A 21366-nucleotide genomic window follows, 5' to 3' on the forward strand; every position below is an offset into this window, starting at 1 on the left:
TAGCCCCTCTAGCCCCAGCTGCCCGCTCCCTACCCTGGAGTTTGCTATCCACGTTCTTGCCGTAGGACTTGACGTACAGGTGCAAGGGCAGCGTCTCGTTGGCGTCATGGGACAGCTGGGGGAACACGCAGGGACAGGCTGCACTCCCTGAGCCCACCCAAACCCAAGGGTGACCACGAGGGCCCGTGTGGTCCCCTCACGGCCGAGAGGCAGCGGGAAGCTGGAGCCTCAGAGATACAAAGGGTCACTCTGATTGCACGGCGTCGGCAGGGACAGAGACACTCTAAGGCCACACACGAATGGCTGGCCACCCCCTGTGCACCCCCCACCCCCAGGGCCCTTCCTCGGAATCCAGCAGCCGGGCCCGCCTGGGGAGCCGCACCTTTGGTGTCCGAAAGAAGAAGGTTCCTGGTTCCTGTGTGCTCACCGGCTCCTCAAACTTGAGCAGGTCACTACCCACGTACAGAGAGGAACCCTGCAAGGCAGTCTGGTCAGGAACCCCAGACCGGCCCCCCCGCCCTGCCCGCCCCTCCCTGAGCCCAGTGTTCATAGTGCTGGTGCCCTTTCTGTGCCCCACAACCAGCAGTTGGGTGCTCCCTGCCCCACTAGGCCCTCGGCTGCTCCCAACCACGGCCCTGCTCCCTTCTCACCAAGTGACACCCCAGCTCCCCAGCCACTCAGCACCTGAAACTCAAACCTCGCTGTCTCCTGCTCCTGCCTATGTTTCCAAGGCCCACAGGAATGTACCCCCATCCTACTGGACCTCTCCGCCTTCTTCTGTCCCCAAATATATGTAGAGCGCCTCCCTCACTGGCTGGGTCCTGAGCCAGGGGAGGCTCGAATGCAGACCAGGCACTTTGACTTTGGTTTTGCAGGAAAAGGGCTCTGAAGAAGCCCCGCAGACACTCTACCAGCCCCCGTGGCCCCCGAAGGGCCCCCAGGCCAGCACCCCACAAGCCCCCCCCCCCCCCCACCTTCACTGTGTCCAGGTTCTTGCCCTGGAAGGTCACATCCGTCTCGTGGTTCATGGGGATGACCAGCGGGCTGGGGTTCAGGAACTGGGGGCAGCTGTCCTCCTGGAGAGAACAGGGCTGGTCAGGTGCTGCCTGGCCGTGGCTGGGCCACCCAGCTCCCGCGAGGTGCTCACAGCGCCTCACCATGTGGGCGGGGACGATGCCAGCCTCGGGGTTGGGGGAGGCCTCCCGACACTCGTGGTAGCGCAGATCCCACTGGCAGGTCCAGCGGTTGCTTGAGCAGGAGATACACCTGGGGGAGAGGGTGGTGAGGGACGCGGGGCCCCCAGCAGAGGCGGGGCAGGCACACGGGGCCAGTGAGACACTCACGGCAGGTTCTCGGCCAGGCTCATGGCCTCCCGGCAGTCATAGAAGGGATACAGGTGAGAGGTGAGGAAGATGCTGCCGCGTCTGAAGAGCAGTTGGATGTTTACGGCCACGTGGTCTGTGGATGGCACCCGAGGACGGCATCAGGCAGGGGCCTCAGAGCTCTGGGCCCGGCCGGCACGGTGGGGGCGCGGCGGCCCAGCCAGAAGCAGAGGCCGAGGGAGGAGATCCCAGCCTGTGAGCTGGGGGGGGCCCTTGCAGGGGCTGCCCCACTGACGTCGTTTGGGCTCAGCCAGGCCTGCCAGCGTTATCGGATCTCGGCTCCTGGGCCAGCTCCCGGGGATGGGTCCAAGTTGCTCCCCAGGGGCCTGTGCTGCTGAACCCTCTCTCTGTCCCAACAGGCACTGAGGGCCATGGTTCCTGGCCGACGTCTGGGTCCCCGACATGTCACCGTGTGGCCCCCGCCTTCACTAGCAAGCCATCCTCCGCTGGCCCACACTCAGAGCCTTGCAGCGGGGAGTGGGGGCCGACAGTGCGTGGTCCCCGCGCACACGGCTCAGGAAGCCCAGAATCAGAACTGCAAGCCTCCCTCTCCATCCTGCACCCCTGGGACCGCAGGCCCCCGTGACCCCACGGCACGCAGAAGGGAGAGTGAAGTGCCCACTCTAGTCACCGGACGGGGGCCTCACCTTGGCCAGGCGGCGTGCCAGGAATGCTACTCGGGGAGTTGCATATGATGGCGTCGCCTTCCACACGGGCCGGGTGTGGTGGTGAGTCACCAAAGAGACACAGCAGTTCGTCGTCCTCACTCAGGGCCGGGAGGGGGCTGACAGACAGCTGCACCTGGGGAAAGGACGTGGGCTCACGCCAGGACCCCTCCGCCCGCCCAGCCTTGGGGCACCACGGCCCTGTCCTCAGGCGGGAGTACGGTAATACCAGGCTGGCTCTTCATGTTGTCCCCAAGAGCCCCCAGGCCGGTGGAAGCCCCACCTCTGCCCAACACCTACCCCCTATCCCGCCCCTACCACGCACCTCGCCCTGGGCCCGGCGGCTCATGTTCTGTGGCTGGGCCCCAGTGATGGCTACGCAGGACTCGTCACGGCTCCACAGCCAGTGGCCGTGCTCCTCAGCCCGTGGGCACTCGGCCCTCCTGGTGCATCTACAGGGACGGGGGGGGGGGGGGGGGGGGGGCCTCAGTCCTGGCACCAGCCAGCCACACCACATGCCCCCAGCGCAGGGCTGAGACTCCTGGTCTCCCGGGCACTCACCGGCCCTCGACGACACACCAGCCGCAGTAGGGGTCCTGGGAGCTGTGGCACTGTGTGCAGGTCGTGTAGCTCAGACACTCCTGCACGGGAAGCCGGAACACCTGGGCCAGCAGGGCAGTGAGGGGGACTACTGCAGTCACAGGCGACCGGCCAGCAGCCACAAGCACCTGTCTCTTGGGCCCTGGACCTTCCTGGGACCACAGGCTTGATCCCACCCTTATCTTTGAGCCTAAAAGCCTGGTACTAACTCAAGGCTCACCGACAAGCGTCCGGGAACAGCTGCCCTCCAGACTCTGAATGACCCTGTCCAGTGGCTACAGCTGGCCCAGGTGATGCGGAGTCCAGGAAACCAGGGGGATCCAAGCTATGGAGCCTCCCTATGCCAGTTCAGGCCCTTGAACTCCGCACCCCGAGAGAGGCGCCTGGCCAACCTCGGTGCTCCCGAAGGGCTCTTCTCATACTGCGGGCCCGGCCCACGTCCCCCGCCGCCCAAGCTCACAGGGCTGCACCCTGCCCACCCTTGGAGGAGGCCCACTCAGGGCACCGACTTGTCCCTCCTATCAGAATGGGGCCAGGGCAGGGCCGCAGACAGGGAAGGCACCGGAGAGACACGGGATCAGGATATGCTGCCAGGAGCCCTTCCCGCCCCCCTCCGCACCTCCCTCCACACCGCCGGTCCCAAGGGCCCGGACCAGCAAGGCCCCTTCCCTAGGGGCTCCACAGGCCCACCTTGTCCTGGGTCAGAGCGTAAAGACTGGCCAGGTCTGCAGACAGCACCAGGTCCCGCTGGATCCTCTTATTGATCTCCACGAGGATGGAGCCGTACTCCGCGGAGCTGCCGTCCGGGGCAAGGTACACCTGTGGGCACGAGGGCAGGTGCATGAAGATGGGGGGCCGTGTGCAGACGGCCCCCGCCAGAAGCTGCCCTACCCCAGCCCCAGGCCCCACCTTGAGGACCCGGCCATCTGAGGTGCCCAGGAAGGCAACGGTGTGGCCGTTCTCCGCGGTCACCGTCACGGCTGTCAGGTTCAGGCCTCCACGCTGCAGCACGGCTGTGGCTGTGAGTCCGTCTCTGCTGCCCAGCGGGTAAGGCAGGTGCTCAGAGCCACACGGGAAGCTCTCACTGGCGCCCTGTGGACCACAGCGTCAGCGCTGGGCACAGACCCCCTCGCGCTGGAGGCCTCTCCCCGCGAGGGCTCCCAGCACACGTGCCCTCCCCCCGCCCCCACCCCCAGGAACAAGCGCCATGCCAGCAGGGACGTGTCACTGCCGCACGCCCCTGGCACCCAGCACGGGCCTGGCAGGGGACGGAGCGAGTGATCAGACACGTGGAAGAAAAAGGCGGCACCCGACCAGAGCGACGCCTCGCACGCGCACCCTCACGAGCTGGCGGGACACGGACACACCGACAAGCCCCACATACCAGCCCGTGGCCTCCACACTGGATCTCGCCGTGGAAGGGCTTGTAGAAGGTGTCACGGCCCGCCTCCCGGGTGCCCGTGTAGCAGGCGTTGCGGCTGGCCTCCATCTTGGCGTGCACCTCGTCCAGGGGGAACAGGCAGAGGCCCGCACGGGGTCCCCCGCCGCTCCGGCCGTCCCTGCTGAAGACCGCGTACAGCACTCTGCCGGCGCTCGGCACACCCACGGAGGCCGCCAAGCAGGTGCCGAAGGCCGGGGCCTGGGGGTCGGCGGGGTCAAGGCACCGCAGGTCTGTCTCCAGGTAGGAGTAGTAGAAGGGGTCTTGCTTGCACATGCGCGCCAGCAGCGTGCGGTTGCGGGGCGGGTGCTTGTCCTGCTGGTTGAAGACGAAGAAAACGTAGAGGCCGTCCTCGAAGGCGGCCACGAACTGCTGCGTGTTGGTGGACAGGTAGCCGGCCTTGTAGGTGGCGTGGTCCGTGTAGGCCTCGAAGGCCTCCCTGCCCTCGGTCCGGTCCAGCAGGCGGGTGCTCACGATGATGCCGTTGTCATGGGGCCCGTTGCCCTTGCCCACGAACAGGACCCTCTCGCCACCGGGGCTCGTGGCACTCACCAGCCCCACCGTGGCCACGCTCTCGTCGTTGCTGGCCACGAAGGACTTCTCGCCGCTACCATCCTCGTAGAAGAGACGCACGGAGATGTTGCTCAGAGCACGCAGGGCGCAGATGCCCTTGAAGAGGCTGCCGCACTCGATGAGGCGCTTCCCGGGAGGGTCGAGCAGCAGCAGCTGGTTGACGTTGTCGGTCAGCACGGCCTCGTGGCACTGGCTCGCCTCGATGGGGGGCGTACACTTCTTGTTGTCCAGGGCCGGGCCCGTGGCCGCCTGCTGCTCCAGCTGGAGGCTGGCACTCAGCTGGTGGAGCGCGTTCACCGCCCCCACGTACACCACGCCCGAGGCCTCATCCACAACCAGGTGGTTCAGCTCCGTCTCGCTTCGGAAGAAGTCCAGCTTCCGGGGCCGCAGGCCCGCACTCGCGCCCACGAGGCCCAGGAGGGCCAGGGCCCAGAGCTGCAGAGACATCGCCCCCGGCACCCTGTGGGAAGAGACAAGGGTCAGGGGAGCCCCAGCCCGGAGGATCCACCTGCGCACAGGAAGCCCCCGCTTCACGGGCCCCTCCAGGTCCCGCCCGAATGAGCGGAACACAGGCCAGAGAGGAGTCAGGGCTGTGCAGCGTACCCCGAGAGCGCCCGGTCGCTTCTCTGCCTTCCGTGTGTCTGGGCAGGCACGCCCGCCCGCCTCCTCTCAAAGGAGACGGTCTCCCGGACCGTCTCAAGAGTTTCCCCTATAACGCAAACGAACGAGCAGGGTCCAGCCACCAGCACTGTGTGCTACGGGTTAGGGTGAGGCAGCCCCTGCACGACTGTGCCCCGACCTCCACCTCCAGGTTCTCAAAGCACCCCCTCCAGGAAGTCTCTCAGGCCCTCACGCACGTGCCCCCTCCCCCAACCCGAGGACCCCAGAGCTCCAGGCCACGAGCCCTGCCAAGTGCTGCACACGGGCATCTGACAGCAAATAAGGAGAAAAGGAGCTGGAACCAGCTGTGATCAATGAAGGCACACGCTTTTTTTTAAGTTTATTGTTTTTTCAGTCATCTCCACACCCGGCGTGAGGCTCAAATACACACAGACCGAGTCGCACACTCTTCCGAATGAGCCAGCCTGGCACGCGCTTATCCGCATTTGCCCACCCCGGCCTCCCCACCCGCCTCCCCTCCAGAACCAGCAGAGGCGCCAGCCACACTCCACCGCCCCTGCCCATGCCCTCCCGGGGACAGACACACTCAGAGACCCTGGGACGAGTTCCCAGACACCGCCAGCTCTCCGAGGTGGGGACACTCGGAGGCGGCAGCGGGGTGCGTGCTGCCCTCACGGCCAGGGCAGGCCGAGTCGGTGCGCAGGTGTCTCTGAGCACGTTCCTGCACATACACAGGCCTGTGCCCCCGTCCACGTGTAGAAGTGTCCCCAGATTAGGGGACCTAGAACGCACCATGGTTCTCCCTCCCCACCTCAGGGACACAGGGATCTCGGGGAAACTCAAGCCCCTCCGCCTCTAGGCCTCTTCCATGTTGGGAGAGTCCCGTATGCCCCACCCTGGAGACCCTGCTCTACCCTGGTCAGAATCCCCTGTGCCACCGTCTGCCGGCTCCCTCACAAACTGCCCTCTCTGGATGCACGCTGGAGCCCTTGGCCTCGAATCCACTGGAACCTTCCCTGAGGGCACCTGTGCCTGGCATGACATCTAGAGCAGTCCTGCCCGTGCCACATGCGTTGAGTGGAGCCAGACCCAGATGGCGGAAGGCAATGAGGGGCCCAGGCCCCCCGTCTCCCAGACGCCCGTACCGCCTACCCCCGCAGGAGGGGCCCAGTCTACCCCTGCACAGGCAAAGGTGGCTGCTCTTACGCACGACACACCTGGATATGCTGGCACTCCTCTGAGAAACAATGACTTTTCCGACACCCTGACTTGCCCTGTGTCCTGTCCATCTCTTCCAAGAAGGCAGAAAGGGATCTGCTCTGGTCCTTGGCCAGGGGAGACGTGGCTCTGGAGCACTGACTTTGCGCGAAGCTGTGCTTCCTAGAATAAGTTGGCTTTTTTGCATGGAACCCGTGATTCTTCCATCAAGCTAACTTCCTTCTCTGCTTGGGCCACTAGGAAAACCCTGACCAGGCTGTGGCTGCTCTCCATCCCCCCTGCAACCCTCTGTTCTGAGCAACCGCAGCCTTCCTCAAACGTCTTGAGGAAGTAAAACCAAGAAGCAACCGACTGACAAAACCGTCTCTCCCTCAGAATCACTGCAAGGCTTGGGAAGACACCACCTCTCTGGGGCAGCCACTGCCTCTGAGAACCCCCACCTAGTACTGGCAAGGGAAGTTCTCGCCTGGCCCCTGGCGACCCCAGATGCCCTCCTCACCAGCCACCGGAAGAGAAAACACCCAGAGGTGAGCTGGAGGGGGTCCACAGGGGGAGACTGCAGGGACTTAGGAACCGGCCCCTGGGTGCTGGGGGCAGAAGGCTGGGTAGTACCAGGGAGAGGTGAAGGTGGTCCAGGGCAGGGCTGTAGAAGAGCCAGGGTGACCCCTGATAAGGGTAGCTAGATTGGGGAGACTTTAGTCAGTTAGGATGTCACAAGCCCCTGAGGTCATCCCACTGAATGGCAGGGGGTCCCCCCCAGCACAGACTCCTCTCTGGTCTCAGCTGCCCATCTGTGGGGAGAGGAGATCAGGGTTTGGGAGATGCCCCGGACTCTGAGACCACACAGACCCAGGCGCACCAAGAGGCCCTGAACGCTTGGGCACCGGCTGGCACGGTCACTGCCGCTGGTCCCTCCCTCCCTCCCTCCCTCCCAGGGAAGGAAAGGGCCTGGGCTGGAGGACCCGCCCCCCTCGCCCCTCCCCCGCCCCCACGCTTAGGGCCCAGTCTGGGCTCAAAGTCCACTCAGTGGCGCCGGCTAGGGCGCGGGCCAGGGTGAGGGCCAGGGCCAGGGCCAGGGCGAGGGCGAGGGCGAGGGCGAGGGCGGACTTCCTAGCCCCTCAGTCTCATTGCCAGGCTGGCCCTCCCCCACCTGGCTCCCCGCTCACCCGGAGTCCCGGAGCCGCCGGCCGCCGCTGCGACCCCAGCCCCCTGGCCCCGCTTGGCTCCCACCCGCCCGCCTGCCGGAGCCCGGAATGAATGGAATGTTCCCGGGGCCCAGGGAGGGACTGCGGGCGGGCGGGCGGGGGTGGGGCGTGGGGGCGGGCCCGGAGCCCAGGCCACCCTGGCAGCAGTCCGGTTGGATCGCCCCACGTGGACCCAAGGAGCCCAGGGCCCCTCTACTGGTCTGGACCAGGGCTTGAACACTTAGCTGACCAAGTGGGGGAGCTCTGGGGCACCCCTGTTGTAAAAAAGCTTGACTCAAACCCCAGCCCCTCCCTCAGCCCTGCTAACTCACAGCCTTGGGGGGACCCAAGAGGCAGAGGGGTCACAGTGCACAAAAAGAATGCTCCGGTCTCTCTCCGGTTCACATCCATTTGACTAGTCCATTAGGGCAGGAGCCCAGCCCTGCCCTCTGCCCCAGGGCCCTGCCAGGTCTGGGACACCGTACCTGCTCAGTAGCACTGTGAGTCACCAAGGAGAGCTGGGCCAGACCCAGGCTCCCTGCCCCAGGACCCCTCTGGGTGGTGGGCAAAGTGAGGCTTAAATCCCAGGGCTGCAAACTTACCCCCCACCCATACCAAGCCCAGGTCACCTGGGGTGGTAGGAGGGACTTGGGTCACACTCCAGAGGCCGAGGCTCCCCTCCACTTCCCGGCCAAACAAAGCCTCAGGTGACCTGCCAGGCCAGGTCCCGGAGCAAAGGGTGACCCACCTGACCAGGGAGCTCAGGCCACTGTTGAGGAGGCGCCAGGCACAGCCAGCAAAGCTTCCTGTGGCTAGTGTTCCTGGAACGGGCGCTTCCTGTTTTGCAGAGAGCCCCAGGACCCCTGGCTCACCGGGGCTGCCGGGGATTTCCTCAAGGGCATCAGACGGCCTCCTTCCTGGCTAGGGTCCAGAGGTGCACTTCCAAAAAGTTGCACAAACTCCGGCCTGTTGCTGGCCCAGAAAACGTCTGGACGGGCACTCCTCCCCCAAGCCCAAATTCCCAGCCTTAGTGTTCAGAACCCAGCCCCCTGCCAGTCTCACTGAAGAGCCCACCCTCCCAAGGAAAGCTTGATCTCAGAGAACTGGGGGGGGGGGGGGGGGGGGGAGGGGTATGTGTGCTGGCAGTGGCCCCCACGAGCAGGACATTTGGGTCTGCGCAGATGTGTGCACACTGGGCTCAGCCAGACCGGGGCCTCAAGGTCACCCCCCCCACCCCGCCCCGTGGTCAGTGGAAAGCGCGTCTAACCCCATTGCCTTCCCCAGGTGGGGCCCAGCCCCCACTCACCGAGGCTCCCGTAGTCCAGCTCAGTGTCTGCTCTGGGCCAGCATCAAGATTCTCTAGGAAGCAAAGGAGCAACAGTGGTCTCACCACAAGCCTGGCCCGGCTGCACCAGTTTCCTCTGCTCCGTGTCTGGGGGGCGGGGAGCGGCTCAAGGGGTCCCATCTGGCCCTTGCTATCCTGGCGCAGGAGACCCCCAACCTTCTCTGCATCCTCCACCCTGCTCCCAGCACACCCGGCCCTCAGATGCCAGCCTCCAGGCCCCCAGTGCATAAACACCCATTTGGTCGTCCCAGAATACAAGCCTGACACATCCCTCTCTCTGTTCAAAAGAAGCCGGGGAAAACAGGGCAGGGAACAGCTTTCTTTCGTTATAAGTCTGTCGGTATCATCTGCCATTTTTTTTTTTTTTTTTTTGCCTTTTTAAAACTAGGTACGTATATTACCTTGATTAAAATATAAATTACTTTCTGAAAAATGAGCATACCCCCTTACTACGAATTAGTAGAATACAAATTCTACTTACTAGCTGTGTGATTTTGGTCAATTACTTCCCTTTGCCTCATTTCCTCACCTGCAAAATGGAGTCACAGTGAACTCCCCCGGGAGTTTGTAAGGGCCAAATGATTCATTCATGAAAACCCTGGGCAGACCAGTTACACTGTAGCACTCAGCAGTGCTACTGCCTCCTACCACCTTGGATAAATAGCCACGTGTGTCCACGGGGGGAGACACGTTCAAGGATACTTCTCAGCATGGTTGATTACCAAGAAAATGTGGCAACCACCCAGCATCCAACTAGAGGACCCCCAAAAAACAACCATGCCGACGCACATGGGTGGTCCATGCTGAGTCCCACGGAGCCCAGACAGGACAGTGATGGCTGTGGCACAGGACTCCAGGTGCCTTCATGGGTGTGTATATGGGCGTGGGGTTAACTGCTGAGTTCTAGAAGCCTTCGTTCAAACTGAAAATAGGGGCACCTGGGTGGCTCTGTCGGTCAAGCATCCAACTCTTGGTTTCAACTCAGATCGTGATCTCCTGGTTCGTGGGACTGAGCCCCATATCAGGCTCCTCACTGACAGCACAGAGCCTGCTTGGGATTCTCTCCCTCTCTCTCTCAAAATAAATAAATAAACTTAAAAAAGAAACCTGAAAACAGTAGTAAGGCCTGGGGGCAGGAAGGAGGGAATTGGGATAGCAAAGTAACTTCCTTTGCCAATTTTTGAAAAATTTTTACAAGAATATATTTGCATATCGTCTAAATAAAAAGAGGTATGTACCTAATAATAATGAGTGCCGCCCCCCAGCTCACCCCCTGCAGCTCCACTCTACCTTAGGATATGGCTTTCTGGGTCAACCATCTCTCCTGGCCAATCCCCGCTGCGCCCCCCCCCCCATCCAAGGTTCAGCCACTCCTGCTTGGCCCTTTGGCTCCCAAACTGGCTGCCCCCCTCCCCCAGCACTGTGCCTTCAGCACCTGCTCCATAAGGACCAGCCCCCCCCCCCCCCACCACCACCACCATCTACCTGCATCCTGGAGGGCAAGACCCAGGGCGGGACCTATGGCAGGCCCAAGGGGAACTGGCAGGGGCAAGGAGGGCAAGGGCTGCAGGCGCTTGGGCAGAGGGTCCCCCAGCCCCTGGCTGAGGGGCTCGGGGCTCTGGGCACAGGGATGAGGGATGTCCTTTTGCCACAGGCCCTAAAGGCAGCCTTTGTGTAAGGAGCAAAGGCCACTCCACAGACCAATGTAGGGGCCAAACCACACGGCGTCAGCACCATTCAGTCTCATGAGAAAGCTGGGGCGAGCCTGGGCCGGAGGCCGTGGTCGGCACAGGTGCAAACCACACTGGGGCCCACAGCACACAGACTGCAGTTCATGCCGACCTGCCACCTTGAAGGGACAGCATGCCAGCCTCCGGGTGCCCCATGCCTGATCCCTCCCCCAGCACGGCGTGCCCTGGAGTCGCCGGCCCCCAGGCAGGGTGTGTGTGCATGTGTGTGTGTGTGTCTGTCTGTAGGTCTGTGTGCTGCAGGCAAAGCCAAGGGAGGCTGGTCTCTTCCAAGGGACACCTTCTTCCTGGGCCCACACAGGCACACAACCCCCTCCAGAGACCTGTCCCGAGTGACCCACTGATGATGCTGGGTCCTCCTCTCACACCGGCCCAGAGGCAACCCAGTGACTTCTCCCCCCAACATCCGGCTCCTCCAGCCAAAACTTCTTGCACAATGAAACCTGGACCCCTCGCCTTCCTCAGACACCCGGGCCGGGGCCCATCCTAACTCGAGGTCAGCTCTCTCGACTACCCAGTCCTGCTCCAGTCTCTGCCATCCTTCTTCCATCCACTCTTCTTGTCCATCCTTCCCCCAAGGCCTCCTGCTCTCAGGAGGGAGCACCCACGGGCCACTGAGGCTGTGGCCAGCCCTCCACCACAGTCACACGCGCCAAACACCGCTGCACAGAGGGGCCTCAAGGGCAGAACTCTGGAGCCAGACTTTTGGGTTCAAACCCCAGCTCTGTCGATTTCCGCTTAGGTTGTGTGGGTTGTTCACAAAGCCACACGGTGCCTCAGTGTCCCCATGTGGAATGGGAGTAATAACAGCATCGATCTCCGTGAGCTGCCATGAAGTGTAACCACGTCCACGTGTGGCAATCCTCACGTGTGTGTGTACAGAGAAGGGGGTTGATGTCACCCTGTCCCTGCTCTGCTGTCCCACAGCCCACCCAGAACACTCCTACCCCTCCCTCAGAGTCTTGAGACACCCACCCTGACCCTGCAGGTCACTCACTCATCCCTAAGGTCTATGGGTCTCCATTGATGGGCCTTCCCTGAGCAAATCTGAGCACAGGAGCTGGCCAGGTAGGCACCTGTGGGCCTGAGCCCAGGGAACCGGGCAGGCGGAGGCATCCCAGAGTGGGGGGCTGAAAACACAGATGCCCTGCAGGGGCAGGAGACAGGCGCTGCCCAGGGAGCCCCCACCTGTCCTCCACACCTCAGCCTGAGCGGGAAGCAGTGGTCCCCTCCCAGATGGGTCCCTGTACTGTCTGTCTTCAGGCTCCAGCTTCCTCTAACCCAGGGCCACCAGGCCCCCGGCAGGGACAGAAATGCACCCCCACCGAGGCAGGGCAGAGGCCTGGCTCCAGACTAGGCCCGGGGGCTGGGGCCTCTCTGGCCCTCCCCCCCCCCCCCCACCCGAGGGAAGCCTCTGCCTGGGGTATGCGCCAGAGGTGGGGGTTCTTTCCAGGTCGCTATTCTCTAGTAAATACAGACTGAGTGATCTCTTAATGCTAAAATCAAACCAATAACAAGCATCCGGGCCGGTGAAGTTGGGTCCAGCGTGGAGGCTGTCTTCGGCCAAGCCAGCCAGCCTGTAGTTCAGGAAGAGAACCCGGATGGGGTGGGAAGGGACAGGGGGCAGAAGAGGTGCCCAGGGACCAAGACGAGGACTAAGGTGCAGGCAGACACAGAAAAAGGGATGATTCGGGGGAAGGCGCAGGGCCAGGTGGGGACAGACGCGTCTCACCCCACCCCAGCGACCGTGAGCGGAGGCCCCTGGCAGCCCCCCCACCTTGGGCTGGGAGCCAGCCTCCAGGCGGCCAGGCGCCACGTGAGAAGCCAGGGAGTCGCCCCTCCCCCGCCGGGCAGCTGGCAGCCAGGGGACCGGGCCTCAACTCTCCCGACGAAAATGCAAATCTGCAATTAGCCGGGAGCGTTAAACAAATCAGAGGAAACAAAACAGGCCGAAACGCCGGCAAATCGCCGGCAAATCCGAGCCTCGGCTGTTTTCAAAACAAGCGCGAGGGAGGGGCGCGATTGGGGGGGGGGGAGGGGGGCGCTCCTGCCTGGGAGGGGTCGGTTCCCCTCGGTCCCGCGCGCCCAGCCCCCCCCTCCCCTTGGTGACCCGGGTCAGAGTTCCGCTAGGGGGGTGGGGGCCGCCCCGGCCGCGTTCCCGCGGGACCCAGCCGGGTGCAGAGAGCGGAGGGCGCGGGGCGGGTACCCGGGGACGCGGCGGAGGACGAGCCGGGCCCCGGTGCCGGCCAGGGGCGACCTCGGCGCCGCCCCCCCGCCCCACGCGCCTCACCGGGGACCCCAAGGCGCGCCGGCGGGTCGGAGCCCGACCTCCAGTAACAATGACAGCGGCGGCGGTCACGTGGGCACAGGGAACCGTCGCCACCGAGCGCTCACCTGGCGCCAGGCTCGGCCCCGCGCTCGACTGCCCATTACCTGCTTTAGTCCTCCGGGCCCAGCGGGTCGGTCCCAGGGCTCGGCCACCCCCTTCGCTGCCGGCCGGCCACGCACCACCTGGGCCCCAGCGGCAGCTGGCATGACCCCGACCCCGCCGAAGGCTGAGCTCTCCCAACACAAGCACCTAGGGCAGGGGTGGGGCGGGGCGGGGCCCTAGGGACAGATTGACGTCGCAGCCTGAGACTTGCGTCAGCGCCACCAGAGCCTCCCACAGGACCCCTGCTCCCCCAGGTCCCTCCCACCTGCCTAGACTGTGGGGCCAGGTTGCCCAAACCCGGCCTCGGCCTCGTTGGGGGGACTAGTTAGCATCCTGAAGTCTGGACTCTGGGTCCCAGCATGAAGTCAGCCCTGGCTGGTGGCAGTGAGCTGTCACAGGCCCCAAACTCAATCTAAGGAGAGTGTGCCCAGGGAAACCCCAGCCCCTTGTGACCCCACGGTGCTCCCCCGCAAGCCTGCCACTCAAGCTTCTGATGCTGTGTCCGCCTGAGTGCACGCAAGTCTTCTCTCAGCAACCCCGCCTGAGACCTGAGGTCACTGTCACCAGGGTATCTGCATCTAGCCCTCGCCCTCAGGTGCCTCATGAGCTGGCCCAACCAAGCCCGGGAGTGTGTGCTCCAGCCCCTCCCTGTCTGCCCCTTGTGGGTGCCCACGTACACCCGGGTCCACATGCTGCTGGCAATCAGGCCACTCTTCCGTCCCACTCACTGCCTAACCCTGGGGGGGGCGCCTGGGTGGCTCAGTCGGCTAAGCTGAGTTGGACTCTTGATTTCGGCTCCAGTCACGATCTCACAGTTCTGAGTTTGAGCCCCATATCGGGCTCTGTGCTGACAGCATGGAGCCTGCATGGGATTCTCTCTCTCTCTCTCTGCCTCTCGAAAGAAAGAGAGAGAAAGAAAGAAAGAAAGGGAAAGAAACGGCCGAGAACACAGTAAGATAAATTATCCTGCAGGGACCCTGCCTGCAGGCAGTGGCCTCCTGGGACAGAGGTAGGATTTGTTAGGTTCTGATGCTGGCCACCCGCTGCCCCCACCGCTGCTGTAAGACCTGTCCCTTCCACCCTAACCACCCCTCCTGGGTCCTATCCACCACTGTGTCACACCAGGACGTGCTTGGGCCCCACACAGGTCTCCTCACTCTGGCCTCACCCCCAGGTTCCTCCTCTGCACGGCAGTTCTGCATCAGAACGCTCCACAGCTCAACACCCTCCACTCACATCCCTGTGCTCCTGGGAAACCCCAACCTGGGCCCACTGGCCTGTCCCATCTGCTCAGCCCAAAGCCCCTGACAGCTTCCTGTGTGCCGGGGACCCAGGAACGAGTCGGCACAGTGGCCTCAGTCAATACTTAAATAGATGACAAGGATGGGCCTGGCCCTTAGGTCCTGAGATAACCTCCCCAGTGGGTAGCCTATGGTCTAATTGAGGGAGACGACGCGGGGGTGAGAGATGGGCAGGGGCCAGCTGAGGGTGCAGGGCCTCCGGCCACCACCCAGGTAAGAGCAGTTCAGACAGCTGCGGAAGGGGCCCCCGTAGCTGAGTCCCCGAGCCCCCCACATCCAAGCTAGGAGAGGCTAAGGGCAGTCCTGTGGGCACTTGGGCCTCAGTGGCAGGCGAGAACCACTGGTTCTCATGTTCGGCCTCCCTGCACACCAGCACCTCCCTGCCTGCCTGCCTCACCATCTCCCCTCTGCAGGCTCACCTCACAGCTGACTGGATGCTGCAGGCCACGACAGCCTGAGGCTCACGGCAGCTGCACATGGCCCAGGACCAGCCCCCACCCAGAGCCCCCTTCCTGGGCCGCGCGCAGGAGGCGGGAGTGGGCGTGGGGGGCGGACGGGTGAGGGCCTGAGCAAGTGAGGAGCAAGCAAGGCCTATAATCTCCCCATCAGTCTGTCAGCGCCTCGGCGGTCACCCCAGCCCCGCCTCCTCTATCACTTACGGAACCCCACAATTAGCCTGGGGCACTGTGCCAAGCCGGCAAACCAGCCACCGCTCACACACGTGACCACACATGTGCAGGCACACACGTCTGTGATGCCAGCAGGGGTCCTTCCCCAACACCCACACAGCATCCCCGGGACAAAGAGCCCGTGGGAAGTTCCCCAGACCTGGGCTCTTGGGCTGTGAGAGGCTGTGTGTGGGAAGGGTCTTGGGCAGGCCCAGCACTGGCTTAGCCCAGGATGCCCAGAGGGGCCAAGAGGGCTGGCAGAGCTGGGCAGGCCTAGAGCTGGCCTCCAGGGTGGGACCATGTGCAGGAAAGGTGGGGGCAGCCCCGTACACAGAAAGGGCTAGAATCCACATGCGGCCCAGAGCCCCGACCTCTTACTGGCCTTCAAACCCACCGCTTTATAGCCGGGCCCCCATACCACCCAGGTCACCCCCATGCTGTCCAACTGCCCCCTCGCGGCCTCTGAACCACACAAGTGCCACAGGCTCCCTTGCACCAGACCTCTGCCCAGCATACTTCCTCCCAGCAGGGAGAACACCCTCTTCCCCTGTCACCCATGCTGCCTGCTATGGCCTTTCAGGACCCCAGAACTGCCTCAGCTTGGGGCTGGTATGCCGGGAGGGGAGCCAGTACACCCCCCCCCCCCCCAGTAAGGCCCAGGGTCTACGTAGGTGGCATGCTGGCTCAGGGGACACAGGCCAGAGGAGAAGGCCAACACCCCTGCCCGGCTGCTCTGTTGACACAGGTGGCCTCCTGGAAGACCGACATCAACCCTGATTCTCTCTCTTGCTTTTCCTGAGGAGGGGCCGGGGGTTTGGTCCCTGCACCAGAAAGTGATGTGTCCAGGGCCACGCTGATGGCAGAGCTAAGGCCAGAACCCAGGCTGCACCCACAAGGCTTCCCTCTCCTTCCCCACAGCACCCGGGCCAGGACCCGCCTAGCACAAGGATGGGGAACTGGTGGGCATCATGTCATCTGAGGACAAGGATGTGGGCACTGAGCCAGGCCCTGCGCCCAGATGTCCCCGATCCCAGCCCAGGGTGAGACCCTCCTGTGCCCAGCACACTGACATACCAGGCGCTCGGGTGGACTAGCCCCCAGCCACAGCGGGAGGCAGCGGTGAGTGATCCAGTCTCTGTGCCTGAAAGGTTGGGTGGGGAGACCACAGAGAGTAACAAAGTGGGAAAGAGAAGCCCAGCTCCAGGTCCGGGCCTGCCCTGGGGGTGTCCCCACAAACGGCCCCCGTTGCCGACCGTGGCTGCGCCAGGCTCCCTCCAGAGCCCAGGTCCAGTCATTGTCACAAGAGTGTGAATCGACCACAGAGCAGAAGAACGCAGACCCACTTGGGTGGGACCTGGAGGCAGGGCAGCAGAGGCCAGGCCCAGCCCTTCAAATGCTCTGGCCGAGATGAGGCAGGGTGAGCTGTGCGCTGGCCTGGTTCAGGGGCCGCCAGGGGAGGCCAGGACAGGGCAGGGTTCTTGCCCGGGGAGCTGAAGGGGCCGAGGTCCTCCTACCACTGGGCAGAGAGAAGCAGAGCCTGTCAGACGTGAACCCATGGAGGGGAAGGGAGTGCAAGGGACCGCGGAGAGAAAAGGGAAGCACTGGTGCAGGGCCCCCCCACAGGTGCCCCCCCTCCCCCACCAGTCAATTACAGGCCACTGATCCCGCCCTCTCAGCCTGTAATTTGAGTCCAAAGACAATTAGCTGCAGGCTGGCCCCACCCCACCCCACCCCACAGCCCCACCCCAAACACAAACTCCCACTAGGCTCCGGTGCAGGGACTCTGCCCAGCCCCCACCCTCAGCAAGGAACCCGCCCCAATGAACCTGCGACTACTTCAGAGGCTGGGGCTGGAGGGACACTGCGGGGCCCCCCCCCCAACTGGTCACACGTGGGCTTCGGTTCCAGGAGGTCTGATCCGCTCACCTCCTCCTCCACCCTCTGGTCCCCAGCCTTACCCGGACCAGACCCGAGTCCAAGGCAGGCTCTGGACACAGGAGCCTCCTCGGACAGGGGAGAAAAGCTTATGTCCCCGCCCACGAGCACCTGTTGCTGCAGCAAGGACTGAGGCAAGTGACCGGGAGACAGCCCTCAGTGGCAGAGGGCATCACACCTCAGCGTGGCCCTGCTCAGATCTGAGAAGGGGCGAAACGGGAGGGTGCTGGAACCCACAGCCTCTCCCCCGGTGCACCCACACCCACACCCACACCCAACGTCCCAGGGGGATCATTGGCTCTGGCCCCAGGATGTGGGGACAAGGCAGGGGACAGGATGCCATGTTCCCAGAGTGGTTTTGGTCTTGGGATGGCTCAAGTGCCTGCAACCGTGCCCTCTTGGGAAAGATAGGCATATGCCATATGGACCCCTCCCCAGGCTGCCAGCCCACCCCAGTGCTTTCCAACCCAATCTCTTCTGCCCCACTTGCCTGGGCTAGGGCCAGGACCCTGGGCTTCCTGCTCTGTGCCCAAGCTGCCAGCTCTGTGTCTCCAATGGGGTCCCCACAGGGGCTGCTGAGCACAGGGCTTGTGGGCACACTCAGGCACAGAGCCAGGGGGCCCACACAGCAGAGGCAGCGCCCCAGACAGCTCCTCACTCATGAATGGCTCGTATCTCTTCACCTGGGGAACCCCTCACCTGCAGGCTGGGCTGTCAGAAGGGCTTCGAGGGGGCTGTGCATCAGTCAGCGGCTGGTCAGCGGGTCTTGGGGGGCGGGGACAGGGAGGTGGCCTGAGGGCCAGCCGGAGAAGACCCCTGTGCAGCACCCTAAGCAGCCTAAGTCACGCCCCTACCTGCTCCTGGTCATCCCTGGGAAGCACCAGGTGTGAGTAACCCAAGGTGTGTCCCTGAACCCAGCTCTGGAGAGTGGCCTCAGAGGCCTTCAGGCCACGGTGCGAAGCCTTCTGGGGCTGAAGGGGGACCCCCGGCTGGGCCCCTCCCCCAAGCCCTTGAGGACAGGATCTGGGGCTCCTCCCGCCCTGTGGCCTCCCTCGGAGGGGCCTGGGTCGGCTCCAGGCTGGCTAGGCAGGGCCTGCAATCTCCAACCCGAGGGTGACGCATCCCCTCCCACCCCGCCCCCGACCGGTCTGAGCAGCCTCAGGAGGCGGTGGAGCTGCCCAGACTAGCCCGTCCCTCCCTCCCAGGGCTCTCAACCCTCAGCCCCGGAAGTGGATCCCTCGGCAGGGCTTCGGCCTCCCCCCTTGGGTGGCTGGACACGGCTGGATAATCCAAAATAATTCCTTCTTGGCAGGCAGCCGGCGGGGGAGGGGGGGCTCACATTCCAAACCCTTGTTTTTCTCGGTAACCTCCCTCCCCTCCTGGGGCAAGGAACCCCTGGCCAAACCTCAGGCCCTCCTTGAGGGGCCCACCCCTTAGACCAAGGTGGGCACCCACAGGGACACGGTGGGAAGAGGTGGTAGGTTCACATCTGTGGAGACCACCTGTTTGTCCTCAATCTCCTCTGGGAATTCCTGAAAGCTGACATGCTACAAAAAATAGCCAGCAGGCCCAGCCAGGCCAATGCTTGACCTTCCCTCCTAGGGACCCTCTCCTCAGGGCAGAGGGATGGCCGCTCGTGCTAGCTGTCCAACTTTCAGACTCTCAGACGGCCTCTCCCGGACACGCCAGGGTAACATCCGGGCATGGGCCGACCTGCACCGCTCCGCTCTCACAGGGCCCAGCCCTGGGTTTGGGGAGGGCACAGGGGCTTAAGTTTGACATGGCAGAGAGAGCTCTCCCACAGCAGGCATGCGCTAGAAAATCCTCCAAGGTCCAGGATATTCCACTAGCTTTGGGGCCCTGCTTCACGCCCCCGCCCCCGTCCTGTCCACTGCCACAGGCAGAGGGGACAGATGGACCCCTTCCTTCCTTTTCCAAGTTGCTGGGAAGAGAAGCCTTCGTGACGTGGCAGGAAACTCCGGGGCCCTTGAGCTCAGGGACCCCAGAAATCTGCCAATCAGCCTGAGCACAGAGGGGTGGGGAGAAGCCCATCCAGGAGGGCTTCCCGCAGGAGGAAGCAGCAGAAATGTAGGGTCAGAGGGTGAGGGGAGGGCCCAGGGACTGGGTATGCTTCCCCCCCCCCCCCCCAGTCTGAGATTTTCTCAGTAATAAACACTATTCCAGTCAAGCACACCAGGAGCGGCCTTAGCAGGCCCTGTGGAGACGCAAGCAGGCCCAGGGCCACCAGGACTCGTCAGGTACCCCGGGTCGGTGCTAAGCTGCCCTTAGTCCCAAGACAGAACGCTTGCTCCCAACCTTCTTGCCGGGGGCCAAGCACAGACCAGGGGGCTCACAGGGTGGTCCCAGCCGAAGCCCTCCTCAAAAGCAGCCCCAGCGGGTGTGTGGGGAAAGGTTGGGGGGCGGGGGCGGGCAGCCAAGCCCTGACTGCCAGTCACTCCCCTGGGGAAGCCTGGGCTGAGACACCCCGGAACTGCTGCCGGGGTGGGGGCGGGTGGCTGGGGGTCCCGAGCTCTTGCACAACAGGGACAACTGCAGCCCTGCCCATGGATCTCAGTGGCTGGAGAGGTGGGAGGCCTGGGCGGGGAGGGAGGGTCCGGAACCAGAAAGGGTCCGAGAGGTCCAGAGGGCGCGGCGCCCGGCTGGGGGCCCTCGGCCGGGCCAAGCACGCTCGCCCCCGGCGCCGCGGGCCTCCCCGGCCACCTGGAAGAGCCGAGGACACACGGACGGCGGCCGAGGCCCGATCGCCCTCCGCGGAGCCGCAGCTGCCCCGGGTCCCCGCGCCCAGGGCGCGCAGGCTGGGACAGGGCGGCGCTAACGGCGAAGCCCCCCGACCCGCGCGGGCGCACCGTGGGCCCTTACCCCCACCGCGATACCTGCACGTCCGCCGCCGAGGCTCGATGGCGCCCGGGCCGCGATCGGCGCTGCGCTCCGGCCCGCGCGGCTGCCATGGAGACGGGCCTTTGTGTGGCCGAGGAGGGGCCGGAGCGCGCGGGAGCAGCGGCCCCGCCCCCGACGGGGAGAGGGGGAGGGCGGGGAGAGCGGGGTGGAAGAGGGACAGGGAGGAGGCGGAGGAGGGGGAGGAGGGAGGGGCGGGGAGGAGGACGAGGGCAAGGGGAGGAGAGAGGGGCGGGAAGGGGGGAAGGAGGAGGGAGGAGGAGGGAGGAGGAGGGAGGAGGAGGGAGGAGGAGGGAGGAGGAGGGAGGGCCCCGCCCCCCGCCCCCCGCCCCCCCGCCCTCGCCGCGAGTACCCCGTACCCCGTACCCGCGCCCGCAGCGAGTGCGCCGCAGCGCAGGGTATGTTAGGCAGCGTTCGAGCCCCGGTTCACTGCAGGCAGAGTGCGCCCCCCACCCCCCGCCTGGCACCACCCTGGGAGCGCCCGGGTTCACTCGGGAGCTCAGGCCTCAGCGCCAGGGGAGCGCTCCGAGCCACCCGACACGTCTGAACCCCTCTCGGTTGGCTCCGAAGCAGGTTCGGCACTAGTACCGTCACCTCAGATGGGGGTCGGGCCGGCCACACCCCTGCTCTCCCCGGGGGGCGGGGAGGCCTGCGCCTTGACCAGGTCCCTGGAGCCTCAGCCCCCCAGTGTCTCAGGGGAGGAGCGCGCCTGCTGGGAGCAGCCTCCCGACTCGGCATCAGCCCCCAGCGGCCCTTCTCCCTCCTCACCTACTTCCAGAGGGTCTTTGGAGACCTGTATCCAGGCCCAGCATCAGGACTTTCAGTGCCTGGACTTGAGATACGTGCGGTCTCCCACCACTGGATGGCGTGTGCTGGGCAGCAGTTGGGGACCCAGGGAAGAGATGGGGACATTTCCCAAACCCTAACCCACACTCCTACACCAGCATGCCCCCTCCCTGCCCCAGCTCCTCCTCGCACTGTTCACTTGCTCCTGTTCACTTCCTCCGGCACCTCCACACACCCTCAAGCATCTCCTCCCCTTCAGCTCCCCCCACCCCCAGACCTGCCCCCAGTGATCAAGAACTCCCCCAACGAGATGAAGCCATTAAGAGCCATTAGAAGAATGTCCTGTTCTTTCAGCATCTCAGCCGCCCTCCACCCCCAGCCAGCCAGGCCAAACCTTCTCTCCTTTGGCCCTGAACTGCATTCATACCCTGGCTTACCCAATCCCCACTGCAGAGGACCCTAAAATTACTAGGGTCTGACAAGGATGTCAACTTTTTATCAAAAAAGGAAGTTAAAAGACAAGCATGGTCACAGAAGAACATTTTAATACCAAAA

At 64.2% G+C, this 21366-nt stretch overlaps 1 protein-coding gene across 3 annotated transcripts in view; it reads right to left on the bottom strand.

Annotated features, from left to right (window-relative positions):
• Positions 1 to 20076, bottom strand: part of PLXNB2 (plexin B2) — a 28610-nt gene extending 8534 nt beyond the window's left edge. For 2 of the 3 annotated variants that reach the window (XM_030320988.2, XM_032594061.1), the window contains exons 1-13: positions 20004 to 20076; positions 8988 to 9040; positions 4032 to 5118; positions 3557 to 3739; positions 3338 to 3466; positions 2609 to 2709; positions 2373 to 2499; positions 2030 to 2183; positions 1344 to 1458; positions 1158 to 1266; positions 975 to 1076; positions 383 to 475; positions 34 to 115 (exon numbers count right to left, since the gene is read on the bottom strand). In XM_030320988.2, coding sequence (XP_030176848.1) covers positions 34 to 115; positions 383 to 475; positions 975 to 1076; positions 1158 to 1266; positions 1344 to 1458; positions 2030 to 2183; positions 2373 to 2499; positions 2609 to 2709; positions 3338 to 3466; positions 3557 to 3739; positions 4032 to 5105 — 2269 coding nt within the window. In that variant the 5' untranslated portion in view covers positions 5106 to 5118; positions 8988 to 9040; positions 20004 to 20076. Of the gene's footprint in view, positions 1 to 33; positions 116 to 382; positions 476 to 974; positions 1077 to 1157; positions 1267 to 1343; positions 1459 to 2029; positions 2184 to 2372; positions 2500 to 2608; positions 2710 to 3337; positions 3467 to 3556; positions 3740 to 4031; positions 5119 to 8987; positions 9041 to 13207; positions 13281 to 20003 lie in introns of those variants that run through there. The other variant, XM_030320989.2, reaches the window with a different exon arrangement.
• Positions 20077 to 21366: the final 1290 nt, after the last annotated feature.

The sequence above is a fragment of the Lynx canadensis genome, chromosome B4 (assembly GCF_007474595.2).
Source record: "Lynx canadensis isolate LIC74 chromosome B4, mLynCan4.pri.v2, whole genome shotgun sequence".
In the NCBI taxonomy this organism is placed as follows: domain Eukaryota; kingdom Metazoa; phylum Chordata; class Mammalia; order Carnivora; family Felidae; genus Lynx; species Lynx canadensis.